The sequence below is a fragment of the Vespula vulgaris genome, chromosome 1, assembly GCF_905475345.1.
Source record: "Vespula vulgaris chromosome 1, iyVesVulg1.1, whole genome shotgun sequence".
Lineage (NCBI taxonomy): Eukaryota > Metazoa > Arthropoda > Insecta > Hymenoptera > Vespidae > Vespula > Vespula vulgaris.
The window spans coordinates 5,879,710-5,899,484 of NC_066586.1; the positions used below are offsets into that span (position 1 = coordinate 5,879,710).

The 19,775-nt window shown below is 45.3% G+C and overlaps 1 protein-coding gene across 2 annotated transcripts in view; it reads right to left on the reverse strand.

The window, feature by feature from the left end:
* Positions 1 to 15,717, reverse strand: part of LOC127066905 (follistatin-A) — a 30,505-nt gene extending 14,788 nt beyond the window's left edge. Inside the window, exons 1-2 of one of the 2 annotated variants that reach the window (XM_051001212.1) lie at positions 15,703 to 15,717; positions 10,356 to 10,716 (exon numbers count right to left, since the gene is read on the reverse strand). In XM_051001212.1, the coding sequence (XP_050857169.1) occupies positions 10,356 to 10,647 (292 nt within the window). In that variant the 5' untranslated portion in view covers positions 10,648 to 10,716; positions 15,703 to 15,717. Of the gene's footprint in view, positions 1 to 10,355; positions 12,419 to 15,702 lie in introns of those variants that run through there. The other variant, XM_051001306.1, reaches the window with a different exon arrangement.
* Between the last annotated feature and the right edge of the window lie 4,058 nt (positions 15,718 to 19,775).

The following is a 19,775-nucleotide window of genomic DNA, read 5'->3' on the forward strand; positions in this document are numbered from 1 at the left end:
CCGCGAGATGCCGGCGGAGAAAAGAGAAGTCAGAGCGCCGCGACGTCCCTGAGAGACAATGGAACACCTCGGGCGGCGATTAATCACCGTGCGATAATGCAATCGGAAAGCAACGTTCCAAGAGTACGAAAGAGAGCGAAAGAGAGCGAAAGAGAGCGAGAGTCTCGATGTGGTTCGCCAAAGCCGGCTTTCTGCTCGGCAAAATGCACGTAACGTTGTCCGTGACTCTTCTGTCTCTTTCCCTCTCTCTCTCTCTCTCTCTCTCTCGTTCCTTTTTGCTTTTCTTTTTCGGTATATAACTCCCTCTCGCTCAATCTGCCTTCGGGATAAGAGTCGTTCTTTCTCTTTCTCTCTTTCTCGCTCTCTTCGCTCGAGAATCGAGCAAGAGCGGTTATTCGTTTCTCGGTACCGATCGAGTCACGATCGAGCGATTGGTTTAGCACGCGATCGGCTCTCGATCATTCTTCGATTCTTCCTCCGTTCCTGTTCTTCAAAACAACCCCCTCTTACGAATACGATCGGAATTCAGAATATAATTCCCTCTTCGATCCTATCTTCGATGTTATTAAAACCGGAAAGGATGTTTGTTTTATTAGACGAGGGAAATCTTTTCTTTTTTTTTTCTTCGATAGAGATAATAATAATGAAAAAAAGAAGCAAGAGAAAGAGAGAGAGAGAGAGAGAGAGAGAGAGAGAGAGAGAGAGAGAGAAATAGAAAAAAGAAAAAGAAGAACGGTCGAGTTACCTCGCGTGCGTTAGTTTTAACGGTGGCGATAGAATGCCAGAGAACGAATATAAAACGGGAGCGAGTTTGCTGGCTCGACGCCCGTTTTTGCTACTGACCTCTCTTAACGCATCACGAGAATCTTTTCGCACGGTCGAAAACCAACTGGCCAAACTATTTTTGCATTCGTCGAAGCGTAACGAAAGAGAGACGCGCCGTCCATCTTCTCTCTTGCTCGATTTTCAAATTTTCCTAGCTGAAACGATTATAACGAAGCTCGAGAAAGATCATTAGGCTACAACGATAACTTAATTACGTCGAGATAATCGTAACTCTATTAATGAAAATAAAACGATATGCTCGATATAAATTTATAGCGTTGAGATGAGCTATTATAGAAGCGACTAGTTGCTTGGCCACTTGCCGCGAGCATAGATCGAAGCCTATTACTTTTTCCAGACACGGTATTGTAAACACAACTGTCTGGCTTATGTTAGGACGCGATGTGCGTCGTATGAACGTTTATAAACGTTCCGGATCTTCTTCTTCTTCTTCTTCTTGGCGGTGATCCCTGTTTTATAAAAAAAAAAAAAAAGAAAAAAAAGAAAAAAAAAGAAACGAAAGAAACAATAAAAAAGAAAATAAAATGAAATAAAAAAAAAAAAGAAATACATAAACTAGCTTCTTACGGTGCAGCATTGCTTAAACCGTGGAAATATTTGTCTATGCGACTTTAAATGTCTTTTTTTTGTTTTGTTTTTTTTTCTTTTTTTAAGTTTCAGAGCATTTATTTGATCGATCTAGAATGACTACTTATCGTTGGATAGAAAAACCGAAAAGTCGAGTAAATCTAATCGTTCGGAAGAAAGATTCGATGACCGAGTTGAAGACAGGAAGGAAGAAAAAGGTTCGTCCACCCTCGTTCGTTCTCCTTGTAGCATCGAGAAGCTCGTAAATTATGCCAACGCACGTGGTGATTCACGCACGATCACACCGCGTTTAAAGTTTAACAGTTAGCTTAGCCGGTTGCGCAAGACTAAAGCACCGTTCACAATGATCTCATAGTATTGTATATACCAGAAGCATCAAGAGATTCTCTCCCTGAGGTTTACTAATTTTGAGAGCAACGCCGAGGAACCGCCGTCATCTTAAAGAATCTTTCAAGGATGCTTTTCTTGCGCAAGAATCAATTCCATCATACGTTCGCCTTCGCCTACGCGCCTTCGATCGCGATATTTCGAGATCTCCACGTTGACGTTCCAAGGAATTTTTGCTTTCGATGCAAGCTAAACGTTTTTTTTTTCTTTCTTTTCATTTGCGAAGGTTTTCTTTTTTTTTTTCTTCTTTCTTTTTTCTCTTTTAACTTCGACGAATTACGATCTACTAATCTTCTCTAAAACGTCGTAACTCTTTCGTTCGAGAAAGCAAATCTGTTTTGTCTTTCTTTATTTTTTTTATTACCTTCTTTTTGCTTTCTTTTTATTTTTCCTTTTTTTTTCTTCTTATTTATCTATTTATTTTTCTCTTAGTTTTAAACCCGTCTTCTTTTTAAACGTCTCTTCTCGAAAAGATGACTATAAAATTTCCTATTAGTATCGCGTGCACTACGATAAATGAGACCGTTGCTCGTAAGAGAAATTATCGGCGTCTTGTTACGGCCGCCAAGCCTTGTTTGCCACAAGTACCTTATGTAATAATCGATACGATCGATCACAATACGATCGGTACGCCACCGATACTTGAGATACTGGTGAACTTGTAAAAAAAAAAAAAAAGAAACGAAAAAAAGAAAGAAAACGGAAAGAAAAAAATAACGTCGGCAAATCTGGAAGAAAATCCATGTAATAATTCGCAAAGTCTATATACCTGACGGTTATACAAAGTATCGGTTTTACGCGTCGTTGACTCATTAGCCAACTTTTCGTCATTCCGCTTGAAATCCATAAAACGTGTATCGACCAAGGGATATCCCTCGAGTAGTGGCCCTTATACGGATTTACGACGTAATAAAAGTTTGACAATTACTCCCCGGCTTTCTTTCAGGAAAAGTAAATTGTGAATTACAACGTGATTCGTTATCGTTTCGATGAGAGCATTATGGTACTTAACGCTACAACCTTGTCAAATCGTTAGGATGTAGAACTTATGAAGAGAAACAAATAATTTGTAGGAGGAGTGTACGGGGACAGTTTATTATTAATTTTAAGAATCTTTCGTTTGTGTACAAATCGAAACGTTATCGATCGTGCTCCGTTCATTCATTTTACCTTATTTTCTTAAGTTTCAATTTTTTCAGTCGAATTTAACACAGAAAGAGAGATTTTCAAGGAAGGTGGTTCCTGTCTCTCGTTCGGAGAACAACTCGAGCGTCGTACGTAGGAAGGAAGGGAACGGTCGTAGCGTGGCGAAGGCGACGGAACTATACACCTTGTTACGGAGCGAAAAGGAAAGTCTGGCAAAGGCGAAGCATTAATTCCCAGCCACGCGGCGTGTCTAGACCGCGACACAGCCACCGTTTGGCCCAGTTACGCCCTTCTTCCTCCTCCATCCTCCCCCTCGCTCCGTCATCCCCACTCCTGACTCTCTCGTACACGCACCCTTTACTCTCCAGCCTCTTCTGTTGGCTACTCTATCTTTCCCGTAGCCGAGAGAGCGAGAGAGCGAGAGAGCGAGAGAGAGAGAGAGAGAGAGAGAGAGAGAGAGAGAAAGAGAGCAGAACGAACGAAGAGCGGCTAAGCATACTTCTTACTCGTCTAAACGTTCGCTCACATCGAAAGCTTCGCTGTATTTCGCTTACTTTTCCCTATTCGAATTCATTACTTAGTCTTACAGCAAAGATTTCAGAAAAGAACTAGCAAAGGGTAGTGCAGTTCCTTGTTCCACAATGTTTTTGCATAATAGATAACTTAGTTACCCGGCGAAATATCTTCAAGGGAGATGGCGAAGATCCTTTGAAATGCATAAGGATATCCATCTCCAGGGTTGACGTTTAAACGTATGACGCCCACGTGTTTCGAATGCTCGAGAGAAACGATTGTCAAGGTCGAACCATTCGTTATCGCGATTCATGAAGGTACATATCTACGTGCGAAACAACCGCTTTAGGGTCGTTTAAAGGAGATGGCGTCGAGCGAGAAGAAGGTTCTCAACTGTGTCTTACCTTACGCTCGAACGATGGTCTTCTCGTATAACGAATTTGATTGGCGACAAAAAGCGAAAGGTTGGAATGGGAAAGGGATATAGGAAAGTGATCGAGACACGACGGGATCGCTGAATTTGGATATTGATTTCACAAAGTGATCGTCGATAAAGAAGAAAGGAAAAAAGATCAAAGAAAAAGGAATAAGCAAAATCTCTCGATCTTAATACGCGTATCATAAAATACTTTCACGACTCGTTCAAGCAACGTGCAATATGCGATACGCGAATCAGTCGTATACCAGATACGGTACCAAAGGATGTTAAAGGCACGTTTAGATTTGTTCATCGAACGTACGAGCATATCGCACGAAGCACCGGTGGCGACGAGTCGACGATTAAATGCTAAACACGGCGATACCTTCCCTTTTAGAAGGCTTTACGCGTTTTCTTCTTCTTCTTCTTCGTCTTCTCCTTCTCTCTCTCTTCAACGATTCCGATGAAACATTCATTAGGATCGTTTCGGTGGTACCTAATGTCGGATTCCGAACATGTGGACGATTTAGAAACGTACGTTTCAAAGACAATGATTTTTGATTTAACAGGCGATGTCGAAAGATACAAGATTTTTTATCGACCTCGATAACTAGCGTCAATATCGTGGCCTCGAAAGATCTCGATGACTTTTTCCGTTAAAGCCAGACGTTAAGTTGATCGATCTTGAGAATGCGTTTCGATACCTTGCAATCCAACATTGCGGTTAAGCGATCTATCTAACCATATACGAAGCGTACAATTGCATGTGTACGCGTGAGACAAGCCTCGGATAAAAAGAAAATGAATAATCTTATACGTTATGATTGAAACGAAACGATTTGATTTTAATATCAAAAGAACGAAGGCAAGAACAGTACTCTATCGTGGATACAAAGACTCGATTAATTATAAGTCCTGTTCAGTTGAGGAACCGAAAGCGAAAACAAGTATTTCCGGGGGAAGTATCGAGTCACACTTGGTTGAGCACCTGCGTCTTCTCGTCCGACCGCTTTATCGTAAACACGAGGATAATGCGAACGGCGAAGAAAAATCAACGGAGACTTATGGGTCTAGACTCTCGAGGCTCTAGGCTCTAGCCTCTAGGCTCTTGCAGGCACGTCGGTATGCAAGATACAAGCTGCCGATTAAACTGCCTATCCGTACCTCATGCTCTTCTCCTCTTCGTCCTCCTCGTTCACACACACGGGCATACACTATTTCTCTCTCTCTCTCTCTCTTCAGTACCGTGACTTTCGTAGATTCTCTTCGCTCTTTCCCCCCTTCTCCTTAATGAATTTTTCTTCGTAAGAATACTTGGCGATAGTATGCCCTGGTATAAAAGTTAACGTCCGGTAAGAAAGGTATTAGAATATTAGTCGCACGAATCCGATTTCCAGGAAACGCGATTTTCTCAAACGGAATGTTAGAGCAGCATGTTGCGGTCTTTCCTTTCTCCTCGTAAAAGAGCAAACTCGGCGAGCCGTGCTCGAGATGATGATATGAACCACGAAACACTATAAAAAGTCTACTTTACACAAGGTTACAGCTGCTTCTCTCGTTCCCATCTTTATCCATCTTCTAAGAAATTCCGTGAGAATCGTTGTTAAATATTTCGCGAAAGTCGTAGAACGTGGATGATCTTGGACGATTCTACAGAGAGAGACCTTCTTCTCGTCGTCACCCTTCGTTGACTTTCTCGGATCAAGACTCGAACTGGTGTACTCGACGCTATTATCTCTTTGTGCCTTCGTCAAGGACAAGTAACCATTATTGTACTTATGTATATTGTTCGCCGTACACGGTGAACGGATTTATCAGAGTGATTTTCTTAACGATTATCGATTCATAAGCAATCATTTTAACGATCATGATTCGAGTCGTACGAGGGAAAAAATTTGATAAGACACGCAAGGTTTATAACGTGACAATGCATGAGATTGAGAGAAAATAAGAGACAAAGGATATAAAGTTTCGAAAGACGAAAGGACTCGATATCGTAGATAGAGAAAGATTCGAAAGAAAAGACAGAGGAGAAGGGGGTGTAGGATGCGTGGTTGGAGATGGCTCGATAGCAGGTGGTAAAAAGATCGGTGCTCGTTCGAAGGGGAGCATCTCCAGGTTGGAGGCATTCGCGACGTGCCACAAGAGGGAGGCAAGTTTCTTGCCGGTACAAGACGACAACCACGCGGTTAGTCATCAAGGCCCGGAGATTGTCCCCGCGGACGGCGACCCGACCGGTTGACCAAAACCACAAGCTTCTCTCTTTTCTCTCTCTCTCTCTTTCTCTCTCTCTGACTGTACCTCCCTCCACTTACGCTCCCACTCTTCTCCTCCTTTGCTTCTCTCCTTCTTCTTCTTCTTCTTCTTCTTCTTCTTCTTCTTCTTCTTCTTCTTCTTCTTCTTCTTCCTCTTCTTCTTCTTCTTCTTCTTCTTCTACATCTTCTCTCTTCGTTCTGTCTGGTCGTCTCAAAGGCGATCCCTTCGTCGTCTTCTTCGTCCTCTTTACCCTCCTGCTGCCTTTGCCGCTGTTGCTGTTGTCGTCGGTTGTCTCTCCACTCGCGATCGAGTAACCTTAGAAAGTCCACTGGGTATTGGGAGGGTTATTCTGTTTCCATCGACCAAACTTGTTGCTCGAGTATACGCGGATGGTTTTCGAGCGGTCGAACTGTTTCTCTCTCCCTCTCTCTTGCTCTCTCTCTTTATCTCTCTCTATCTCTTTCTTTCGCTCTCTTTCTCTGTATACCACACACAGACTCGCAAGACTGTTACAAATCATGATCGACTCTTGGCTCTCTTTGTTCGTCGATCGATTATTTCTCGATCGAACAGTTATCGATTTCAATCGAAGAATATACAAAAGTCTAGATGAAATGATATTAATTAGATACGATTGGAAAACGAATGAGTAATTAGAACGAGTTACTTTGAGATGGTAGAAATAATTGAACTTTAACAGTTGCAGGTTGATAAAATGTATGTATATAATGCTCGATGCTTTCGCCACTCATTGTGCCGGTTTTTGCTGAACGAATGAGCGGTATACTTCTGTCGGAGCTCGTTTACTTCGGACATTCTAACCCGCCTACACGTAAGCACGATGCATGCGTACTCGTCGTTGCTACATATATTTGCATTGTAACGAATTACATTGCTCACTGATCCGAAACGTGCGACACGCGAACGGTAAAAGTCGCTAGGAAAAATCATCTAAATAATCAATACCCCGTGACGCTGAAGGACACATCCGTGACAAGAGAGGCTACGTGTTACGTTGAATCACGCGCCCGATAACCGTCGAGGTGTTTATTACGTGTGGGAGGAGAAAAAAAAAGAAACAAAAATAGAAGCAATAGAAGGGAAGAGAAGAAACAACGATAAAAAGAAGAAAGAAAAGAAAAGAAAAAGCGGAAAGAAAGAAAAAAAAAGAGAATCGAAAGAGGAGAGAGAAAAAAAGGGAGAAAAGAAAGAAGGATGCTTTATCGAAGGAGCGAATTAAGCAAACCCTACCGAGTTACGCCGTAAATCATATACTCATTGACGGTCCTTTCGGTGGACGTATAAAATTTATTCAGCGGATACTCGAGAAGCATACTCGTTGGAGTTATTTCCTCGGGCATATGGCAATGCGTACAACGACGGCATTGGTTTTATCGTACCGGTCTCTTCGAATAGTCACTCTCGTTGTTGGAATATGAAACCAACCGCACGCGCGCGCATAACTCGAGTGTTTTATCGCAACCTCACCATCACCGCAGACTGCGCCTTCGGCCATGCTCGTCGGGTTGTTTTTGCTACGATGTGACTCGCACTTCGCTAAGGGCGACAAAGCCGAGGCGCTAATCCGATACACGTATTATACAAGTATGTATACGCGGCGCAGTTGTGTGTTTCCCTCTCTCTTTTTCTTTTTTTCTCTCTTTCTCTCTATCTCTCTCTCTCTCTCTCTTTCTTTCTCTGTTACTCAAGAAAGGTAGGTTGGTAAGTAAGCGTACGATGCGCGAAGGCGTAGGTGCGCGAGCCAAGTGCGGCCCTAGGAGGGCTTTGCGAGGGCCTCCGCGAGGCGGCCCTCCAAGGCGGCCCTCCGAGGGGCCCTCCTGCTCGGTCGAGCGCTCTCGCGGACCGAAGGTGCTCTCTTCTCTTCTGTGGCTCTTTTCTCTCTCTCTCTCTCTCTCTCTCTCTCTCTTTCTCTCTCTTTTCTATCTCTTCTCTTCCCTTCTTCTCCTCCCTCTCGGACAGGAGGCTTGGCTCCCCCTCGACGACCACGTCGTCCTTTCGCTCGGTGGCATCGTCCGCGCGCGTCTGGTGGCTGAAGCTCCTCTCGGTGATGCGGAGCACTGACCCGCAAACTGGTTCCTCCATTACACCAGACTTTCTCCCCCACCCCTCTCCTTCTTCGGCTCCTTTCCTCCTCTTTCCTTCCTTCTTCTTCTTCTTCTTCTTCTTCTTCTTCTCCTCCTTCTCCTTCTCCTTCTCCTTCTCCTTCTCCTCCTCTTTCATCTCCTCTTCTTCCTATCCTTTCCCTTTTCCCCTCCTATCATCTTTTGCGTCTTCTACTTCGCTCGCAGCATCCTTCCTTCTCTCCTTAGTCCGATTTTTCTGCGTCCTAGTCAACATCGTTCGAATAACAACCCCCGTATTCAGAGGAAGAAAATAATAATAAGAAGAAAAAGAACTACGATCGACAGGACTATTACCGACGATCTAGAGATCCTCCTCTCGTAGACGAGTAAATCTTTGCTTTCGATCTTTGATATCGTACGATATTTAGCCTTGAACGTTCCGATATAAAAGGAAAGTATCTAGTCGGACGAGTATCCTCGATTATCCCTGGCGTGTCAATTAAATTAGTCGCGTCAACGTCGAGGTTTGCTCGCGCGGAGTGATGCATAAAACGATCATCCTCGTCGTAGTTGTTCTCGTCGTCTTTCTTGCCCTCCTCGTCGTCGTCGTCGTCGTCGTTGTCTTCGTCGTCGTTGTTATTGTCGTCGTTGTTATTGTCGTCGTTGGTAACGTTGTTCGCCTTCGAATGAACGATAAACGCAACTCGGTCGCTACCCAGACGCAGCCCAGACGCAACTCAGACGATAAAGTGCGAATTAATTCAACGCTAATTCCACGTCTGGCATCCGACAAACGCCGAAGGGGAAAACCGCGACACATCGCGTTACGAGAAAGTGAGATACAGAGAGAGAAAGAGAAAGAGAGAGGGAGAGAGAGAGAGAGAGAGAGAACACGCACATTAGCCGACTCTAAAACTTCATTAACGTCTCCGAGAAATTTCAAAACGTGCTTCTTACCCTTTTGCCGCGTCTGACATGCAGAACTTTGTCGTAACTTTAACGATTACGTTACCATGGGTTTTCATTTTCGTAGAATCTATGTTGATTTCAGTTATTAAACATTTTGTTTTGAATAATTTTCATAAAAAGCTAAAGGAATTAATGATAATCGAACGACGTTTCGACTTTGATGATGCGTCAAAGTATCGAAGGATTTACCGACGGCTTGAGATTTTCCAAGTTTTCTCTTTAATCGACTAGTTATTATTTACGATCGAAAAGATCTGAGATTAATATAGGAGTACCTATAACATCTATACGTCGATATATTTCTAGATATCAAATATTTGTTCGATCAAGCGAACCCATTGACCTCGAGCTCGCGGTGATTATATTGGGAATAATATCGTTTGGACAGTAATTTTACCGTCTCTTGAACGAGTATGATAGACGCGATCGTCTCGGAACGTTGGCTCGCACTCGACTTTCTCCGTTTCGATCGTCGTTGGCGCGTCTTCGAAGGAGACGCTTTGAAAGAGTCTTCGAAAGAGGAAGGTGATGCATAATCCTTGAAAGTGTAGGCAGGGTGGCTCGTAGAGAGAACGATGACGCACGGATTTCCAATGTCATCGTAAACGAGATGGTTCTTACATAAGCACGAACAAATCAGCGCGATGACATTCATCGAGCGATTATAGTGAGCGTAGTTTATGAAACTGTGCGTTGTGTGCGTCGTAGAAGAGAGACGAGCCACGCAATGCCGTCGGAGAATATCGAGGAGACGCGCGTCTCTTTCTCAATGCCTTTTTCCGCGTGGATCTCTACAAAAACTTTATCGCGTTTCGCGAGTCCGTCTGCCGTCATAAAATCTTCTTCGTATATCTCGCATAAGACGAGAAGAAATTAATAATCCAAAAATGTTGATAATTCGGTAAGGAGTACCGTTGTCTCGGTGTAATGCCCGAGGACGATGTTATTACGTGCCCGTGTCGCTTCGAAGCAAAACTTGGAAGGCAAAGTAGCTTATACGTACTATGAAAAAAAAGAGAAGAAAAAAGAAGAAAGAAAGAAAGAAAGAAAGAAAATAAAAAAAAAATAACAACAAAGTCGCGGGTGTTGTTTCGTCGAAGGGACTCCCGAGAAATACGAGAATCCCCGTGAATGTATTTGGGACTTACCGGTGGTAGGGTTTATCCGTAGCAGCAAACCAAGGAGGGACAGGAGGACGAAGGAGCTCTTGTAAGCGGGTGCCGCGAAGGATCGTCGCAGGGCCGTCATCTCAGGCGGCCCGCCCCAGTTTCGGTCGTGACGTCTCGTTGCCTCGACGATCGCCAGCGACCCTGTCTCCGGCTTTGCGACTTCCGCTAATTCTACTCGGACTTCGACTTGGACGGCGGTGGTGGTGGAGGCGGCGGTGGCGGCGGCGGTGGTGGCAGCGGCACCCTCCTGTCCTCGTACTTCACATCTCATCTGCCTCTTCTACTTATTTACCTTCCGCCTTTTTTATCCGTTTCTCCTTGGTAGATTCGCGTCCGTTGCCTATCGACACCAACGACACGATCGTGACGATTTATACGCGAGTTTTACACCGAGTACCTCCCTCTTAACACCCTCTCCCCTCTTTCTATAGGAAAGTCATACGAGCGAATCGTCTCGACCGTTTTCCGCGTCACATCTCACTCTCGAGCCAACCGATCGGATCGAAAAACGACTTGGATTCATTCATTCCCGTCGCTCACCGAGCGTCACTATCGTCGATTCTCGTACCGTCGTCTTCGACATCCTTCTCGCGTAGACAAGAGCGGAAGACGAAGCAGAATTGAAAGACTGGAGGAGGAAAATCTGGCGGAAACGTCGAAGAATCGACGAGCATCGCAAGATCGGCACATGGGAGAGCACGATCGATCTCCAGCTTCGAACGTTCCTCCGAGTCTTCCGTGATGAGGAGGAAAAAAACTTCCTTCATCGATCGACGCACGCCACGTAGCGGAAGAAGAGGAAGAAGATTCTTGGAGTTGGAGGATTCATCGCGTTGCCGACACGTGGAGCACGTGACGCGCGACACATCACCGATCCCTTCTTCTTTTCTCTCTTTCTTTCTTTTTTTTCTTATTTTTGTCCTCTCTTCTCTTCTCGTCTCGTTTCGTCGTTTCGTCTCGTCTCGTCTCGTCGCACCGTTCGCACCGATCCTAATAACTTTGCTTTCCTTTCTCTCTCTTTCTCTCTTTCTCTCCCTCTCTCTCTTTCTCTTTTTCTCTCCTTTCAAAATATTTTACGACTTTTGACGTAAGGAAGAAGATTCGAAATTCACTATTACGCTCATTTCCTCTCCTTCTCACGTTTTCTCTCTAATAGAAAAGAGCGCGCGAAAGGAGAGCGCGCGCGCGCGCGTCAGAGATCGACGATGCGATTCGTGGAGATATTCGGGAAAGCGAGCGCGCGCACGAGACCGGCCGGCAAACTGAGAAAAAGGAGCGGAACGAAGAGTCGGTCGTCTGTCGACCGACGACGATCAACCCAGACGATGACGACGATGACGACGATGACGACAACGATGACAACGACGACAACGACGACGATGATGATGACGACGACGACGAGGACGAGGACGAGGACGAGGACGAGGACGACGATGACGACTACGACGATGACGACTACGACGACGACGACGACGACGACGAGGACGACGACGACGACGAGGACGACGACGACGGAGACGGCAGCTAACACCAACACCAGCAGCAGCAGCAACAGTAGAAGTAACAGACAGCAGCAGCAGCAGCCAACAGGCAGCAGCAGCACGAGGCGGAACGTTTCGCCGTGTGCCAAGCGAAGCTCTGCAAAAGCGGCCTGCACACGCGGCCGCGCGCTCTCTGTTATGTGTCCCCACTTCCCTTCTTCGAGCGCGGCGGCGGCGGTGGCGGCGGCAGCGCCGAGACTATCTGCCCGTGTGCCGGCCTCCAGTCTGCATGCCTCTCCCCTCCTATTCCTCCGCTACTTTGCCTTCTTCGTCTTCTTCCTCCTTCTCCTTTTCGTTTTCTTCTTCCTCCTCTTCCTCGCTTACTGCTTCCTTCCTTCCTTCCTTCCTTCCTTCCTTCCTTCCTTCCTTTCTTCCTTCCTTTCTTCCTTCCTTCCTTCCTTCCTTCCTTCCTTCCTTCCTTCCTTCCTTCCTTCCTTCCTTCCTTCCTTCCTTCCTTCCTTCCTTCCTTCCTTCCTTCCTTCCTTCCTTCCTTCCTTCCTTCCTTCCTTCCTTCCTTCCTTCCTTCCTCCCCCCCTCCCCCCTTTCCTTCCTTCCTTCCTTTCTTCCTTCCTTCCTTCCTTCCTTCCTCCCTCCCCCTCCCTCCCACCCTTCCTTCCTTCCTTCCTGTCTACCTCCCTTTCTACCTTCCTTCAGGATTGCGCTTTTACACTTTGCTCGGACATCAGGACTTCCTCCTTCTTTTTACTTTACCCTTTTTCCGACTCATTCACGTGGGTAGATCTCGATCGTCAACTACGTGACGATCGATTAGATCTCTGATCTTTTACAAATTTTCTCCTAAACTCATAAGTAGTGTTTTCCTCTCCCCATCGTTTCTTACTCTCCGTCTTCCGTCTTTCGCACGCGTTTTAATACTAAACAGTAAATGATCCTTTACACGTTCGCTATCTAAAGAGAATAAGAATCATGCGTGACAGCGAACGCGTTAAGGATGAAATTCACCGACATATATACTTTCGACCACCCATCCGAATTTTTGAAAGAAGACAGTAGCTATCTCGCATCCGGTACTTGCCTTTATCTTTCCAAGGTGGATGAGATCGAACGAAGATCGTAGCGCGTACATAAGATAACGGAGAAGCGTTTTGAAGAGAGAGAAAAAGAAAAAAGGAAAAATCGTAGAATGAAAACGCACGCGGAAGATTTTCGCGAGTCCACGCTGGCCGTTGGCAAGGTGCAAGCGTAATTGGTGGATGCACCGCGGGTACGTCTCTCTTTTATACCGTACAGCAGTCCCGACAAAGCGGTACCGCCCCCTGGGCACGTGACGATGGCTTCGGTACCGGACCCACCACCCAACCACCCACCACAGGGGCTAATGGATACTCTACGCGCTGTCCTTACAGCGCACACCCTTACCTTCGCTGACTGAGAAACTACCCCCACTATCTCTCCCCCTTAAACCTCCTTCCTACCTATCCTCACCCTCCATTTCCTTCTCCTGACCCTCCTCTTTTCCACCCTTTTTCTCCTTATCATCCTACTTCCTCTCTCCTTTCTAGTCTCCTCCGAGATACGCTAATTGATATCGTAGCACCGAAAGTTTTTGCGTTAACGTCTTTTAGATCGTCTTGTCTTCTTTCGAAACGGTATTTTCTGGGTAAGAATTAATGTCAATGGTAGAACGTCGAACGATTCCTTCCAAACGGATCGTATTCGGATCGTACCTTGCTGCTGCTACTGCCGACGACTAAAAAAGATCCTGCTGCGATGCTAGGCCGCTGCATCCGGCCATAACTGACCTTGGATTCGCTTCGAACCATTCTTCGACGATTGGTAGCGACCACCAAACGCATTGACTATCTCGATGTTTACCACCTGTCGCGATTTCGTTGAAATGACTACAAACCGCAAGATCGTACGATCTAATTCCGCCCCGCTCGAGGACCTCCTATACGTTACTTCTGTTCGTTACGCGTCGATGAAAATCGTCGTTGCCGTTTGAGACGAGAATAGAAGTGATTAGAAAAAAGTTTTTAATTTAAAACTAGAACGAAACGATCGAACGAAAAGAAAAAGAAACGGAATAAGAAAGAAAGAAAGAAAGAAAGGCACAAAAAAAATAGGAAAGAAACGAAAATGAAAATTAGAGGACATCGAGGCGGGAAGGATTATCAATCGAGTAACAAAAATCGAAAATCCGCCGATCAGTGGCCGTGATCGTGGCCAAGATTCGTTAATGCCGTAATTTATCGGTCCGCTTTGGATTTCCGCCTGTGCGGATCCCATTAAGAGAGCTTCGGCGAGACGACGTGCGTTATATATCACGGTGCATCGATCAGTGCCACGAGCATTACACGAGCGGTCGTATCTTTCAGGACGATATATCTACCTTCGAGTCTGATTCTCCGATTATTTTTCCTTTCAGCGAACCTGCATAACTCCCCGGGATGCCGTTGGTACCGAGGGGGATTCTTCTACTTGGATAAACGACGATCGTATTATAAATACGATGATGCGAAAGTAAAAGTAAGTGCAACGGAGTCATACCGACGTATAACGAGCTTTGATTATTTTCATTCGTTTCGCGTTTGAGATTGCGCGTAGTCGTGGATCGTATACACGGCGGACTCAACGTAGAAAAAGGCTCACGTGGTGAGAGAGAGAGAGAGAGAGAGAGAAAGCGAGAGAGAGAGAGAGAGAGAGCGAGAGAGAGAGAGAGAGAGAGAGCAGCAAGAGCAGGACGGCGGTGAAGTGAATCTAGTCTGTATATGGTCGGGCCCAGGCCGTCTGCCCGGCCACGTCCAGTCAATGGACGTAATTCACTGTCCGCCGACGGAGTCTAAGGCAGCAGACGACGGACGACGGATGGATGGCAGTCACCGAGAGGGTGACCAGCGAAAGGAGGAAAGAGAGGAACGGCTGGAGAGAGGAGATGAAGGAGAAGAGGAGGAGGAAGAGGAGGAGCGACGAGGTAGGAGAGGGGACAGTAGTAAAAGCACAAGACCGTTGGTCCGCGACTGCGAGTGATTGTGACTGGATATAGAGAGTTCTCTCTATCGCGCCTGTCTGAGTGTGCGCGCGAGCGCGAGCGAACAAGAGAGAACAGAGAGAGAGAGAGAGAGAGAGAGAAAGAGAGAGAAAAGGTGCTCCTTCCTTTCGAACGGAATCTCGCCTTCGATCGTCGTCCGCGACGAACAAGAAAAGAGCGATCGATCGATCCATCTCGAGTGGGAGAGCGTTATGCCCAGAACAGGTGAGCTTCTTTAGCAGAGTGTGTTATATACCTGGGCAAGAATTTTCTCAATGGAGACGACGAATCGCCCTCCGTTTTGTCAAAGGGCGCTCATCTCTCTTTACACACGAGATCCATCCGAAAGAAAAGGCGAACGTTCAAAGCGAATTCAAAGTCAGACAGTGGGGCACTACCCGTTTCGTAAGAAAACGATAACCGTTGATGAATCATTCGAACGGGAATAAAGGTAAAACCTAATGCTAATCATTTTCGATGATTTATCGTTTACCCGATTCGCTTTTCATCCGAATGATTCAGCGGGTGCGATCAAAAGGGAGGCGTGCTTTTTGCTGGTCCGTAGCGCTTAAAGGAGGGCTTAATCACATTTCGCTTGCTATACGGAAGGATATAAGGGTGAAAGGAAGGAAGGAAGGAAGGAAGGAAGGAAGGAAGGAAGGACAGAAAGAGAAAAAGAAAGAAATAAAAAGGAAAGAAAAAAGAACGAGATACTCTCGCTTTCGCCGTTATCCGCTACTTACTCGTTTGTCTTCCATATATATCAGAAAATCTTGTCCCATTTTCTACGTACCTAGAACCACCGTATTCCTCGGACTTCTCATTCTTTGCAAAGTTCAGCATCATTGTCGCAGTATACTTTCTCGTGAGTAGGAGGAAGACGTGGATGGGGGAAAAAGAAGGAATAAGAGAACGGATAGTTCGTTTTGGAGGACGTAAGAGAACACGATGGGAATCGTCGATCCATTCATACTCAGCGAGTAAAAGCGTTCTCGGTCTCGGGCCACACTCGATATATGGTAGTTGTCGGGTCCACCAATCTGCGCGAAACTTGGCAAAAAGTCGATGGAAGCGGCCAGGAATGGGACGGAAGACGGGCGTACGTCGTGCCGGGCTACGAGGATGTCGCCGATTTTGTCGATTTGCGCTGGAAGCAAGACGAAAAGAGAGAGAGAGAGAGAGAGAGAGAGAGAGAGAAAGAGAAAGAAAGAAAGAAAGAAAGAGAGAGAGAGACTGCCCGGACTGGATGCCCCTCGGCACCGGTGATCCTGAGCCTCGAGTAATTACGTCTCGTGCGACGTTGCTCTTAATACTTGGAGCCCAGCAAAAACTCGACGGAACAGGACGGAACGGATACGTATCTGGCGTATTCGTCAATTTGCTTCGTTTGCGCCGCGGGTTATCCTCTTCTTCGCGAAGGGAGACCTCTCGTGGATGAAGAAGAAAGGGATCTTGAACAAGTCCGAAGGTTCCTATCGGAAGTCGAGTCTTTTTTTGTCGATTTGGAACAATCGATTAGCAATAGTCGCGCGAGCGCTACATACTTATTTATTTTGTTGGTTCAAGTATCTATATTTCCATGAAAAATATACAATATCGATATCTTCGTCTAGCTCCAAGCTGCATACGTGATACTTTTGTATCATTAAACGGCGAAATCATTTCATTCTCTGTTCTGTTTTCGGGTAGAGGTGTGAATCAGACTCGATTGTAGTGGGCGATGCACGCGAATAAAAATCTTCCATGACTATCGTTGATCGCCTCGAACGATCATTCGCGGAATCATAATGTTGTGCTGATTTTTAAATAAATTTGACTCTCGTGGCGAAGGTGAGTCTTCTTTTTCGACTCTCTCGTCTCTCTCGTCTCGTCTCTCTCTCTCTCTCTCTCTCTCTCTCTCTCTCTCTCTCTCTCTCTCTCTCTCCCTTTCTCTCTTAATCCGCTCGAAAAATAATCCTTCGCAAATTTCAACGCGATATGCAATTTGGAAGAAGAGCGGAGGAACAGAGGACGGAATCGAAACCGCCCAAACTGGATCCACGCGATGCATTGATCCCAAAGTAATTACCTACGTCTTGTGTGTGACGAAAAACACGAGCTAATAGCGTCGAGCGTGCGCCTCGGAAACCTTTTTCGCTCCCTTCGACATTGTCGAGACACCAAATTAGAGAGAGCCATGCGGGCGCAACGACGAGGAGGAAGAAGAAATGTAAAAACGGGATGAAACGAGGGATAAAAAAGAAAAAAAAGGAGAAAGGAAATACGAAGAGAGTATCAAAATAAGATCGGAGAAGCGTGCGATATATATTTTTATCTTTCGAGAAATGTGTTACGTCGTGCGCATCGTAGTTCATCGTATGATTTCATACACTTAAAGTTACTCACTCTCGTGAAAACATTTTTATATCTTTCCTACGATCTCTTTATGTCTATTTTTTGAGAAACTTTCGATAAAAACAAAGTCAATATAGCTGGAGGACCATTCATTCTCCTTCTAATCGGTCTAGTTCTCTTCGCACGAGATAAGAAAATAAAAGATGGAAAGAAGAAGGGAGAAGGAGAAAATGAGCGGAAAGAAATCCATTCACAGATAATTTTCTTATTACTGTTATTATTGGGATCCGCGAAGGCAACGGCCACGTTGTTACATCCGGCGTATAGCGGGCCGCTTAAAGAATCTAGGCTCTCACGGTGTCGGCCCGGAAGTGACGACGTGCGTACACCGGAAGCTGTCGCTAAGAATGGTCGGCTCGACAATCTCGCTCCTCGGGTCTAGGCAACAACATAGACTTTATTGCTCTCGCTCAAACTGGTGCAGGACCGTGTACATTGCAGCTGCGTTTTCTCCCTCCCTCGCTCTCCTCTACCCTTTCTCTTTTTCTCTCCCTTCCCCCTTCGTGCTTTGCCCGATGCTCGTGAGCTGCATCGTTGGCATTCGTTCGTACGCGATATGCAGTTGCATACAAGCCGTTTAGATTTCATTCTATGCGTCTTTCGTCATATAGAAATTCAAATCGTCGCACCTCTCTCTCGCTCTCTGTGTGCCTTTTTTAAATCCCTTTTCCTGTATCCTTCGTCAAATACCAAACCTTCTGTTACGTCGTAGAAAAATATTTCACGATTTTAACGTATCGTTTGATGTTGATGCAATTCCGTAATATAGTCATATCGCGGAGGAGAGGAAGGATTCGATTTCGCATCTGTAAATCCAACGTAACGAGGGTTGCGCGCGCTGATTGGAGTCTGGGACGCGTTTCGGTAGCCGTTGATAGGCAGGCACTGCTACATTACATATTCAACGTAGTAGTACTCTCTGCATACGAAATTGCAAACGTGTAATCGACGAATTTACGTCGAGACTCGTGAGTAGCCTGGGGCGAACATTATATACCATCGCACTACCAATACCGTTGCGTAATTATGTGCGCATTCAAAACCAGAGATAGATAAATAGATAGATGTGTGTGTGTATGTGTATATATATATATATATATATATATATATACACATACATACATATATATATATATATATATAGAGAGAGAGAGAGAGGGACTGATATATTCTTTCGACGTTTACTTTTATTGCCGTACCTATTAATTTTATGATAGCAAATTTCCATGAAATCTTACAATATATTCCAAGCAACTTTGCTTACGTTTTTACGGTTTTCAACTATTTTCAATTTGAGTTGGTAGAATGTGTTTTATAAAAAGGAGTCCTTCTCGAGAGTAAGAAGACGAGTCAGAAAGAGAGAGAGAGAGAGAGAGAGAGAGAGAAAGGGACGGACGTTCTCCGTCTCATCCACGGTCGTTCTACCTCCGCACGACACGCGGTGTGCTCGCATCACTACGGTTTAGAGATTTACGTTGCACACGTGCGCAAACAATACTTTGACTACGTATGCTTCTCTTGCGTCCTCGGTGCAACAAGACGACAGAACTCTTTATAAGGTCTGGAATGCAGAGTTTAAACGCGCGATACGGGAGGTATGACGCTAACCCGTATATACTTGGCCAAGGAAAACGGAGCGAGTGGTTAATAAGAATGAAGAAAAATCGGCTTAGCTAGATAATACTCTATCTTTGTGTTTCTTCGAGGATAAAAGAGAAAGATTATCTATCGGGCCCGATGAAATCTTATTATTCAACGAAAGGAGTAAGTACTTTGGATTTCGAAAGTAACTTTAATTAATCCTTTCCCGTTGTCAGGAGTACATTGCCCTACGGTCTACGATATAGTGGTATTATCGCACGGAGGAAATCGAGTCGGACCGAGTCGAAATGTACGGAGGAATAAAAATCTGAAACAATGCGGTATCGTTCTTTCGACGCGGTAAAGCGAAAAGGGCCGACAGACGGAAAATATACCTACGTTTCAAAGGTAAAGCTTAAATGCAAACGATCGTAACGGCAGTTTGCTTTTGTAGCGAAGTTGTTATGCAAATCTCAAATTCTCTGCGCGTCCGTAGAATGGAAAGCAGCCGTTTGCCTCTTCGATAGAGCCGCCTTGGCAAGTAATGGACGTTAGGACGAGATTGGCATCTCGTCGTTGCTGAAACGTAACCGCGCGATACAATAACAATATCTACGTTTTTATGTTGTAATCCTGTCGAGTACTTTCGCGTTGAATTCCATAGCGTTCTATGGCGTCAATACTAATTTCTTCTACATAAAGTCGGCTAGTTTAGAAAAAGAGAGAGAGAGAGAGAGAGAGAGAGAGAGAGAGAATACGTAACACTGCTTCTAGGATCGTCGCACAGCTTCCAAGATCGTTTGGTAAGATTGATAAGACAGGGTAGAAGCAACATTGATTTTAAACTAACGTGACGTTGGATCTGATACGCAAAACTGCGAAGGCTCATCC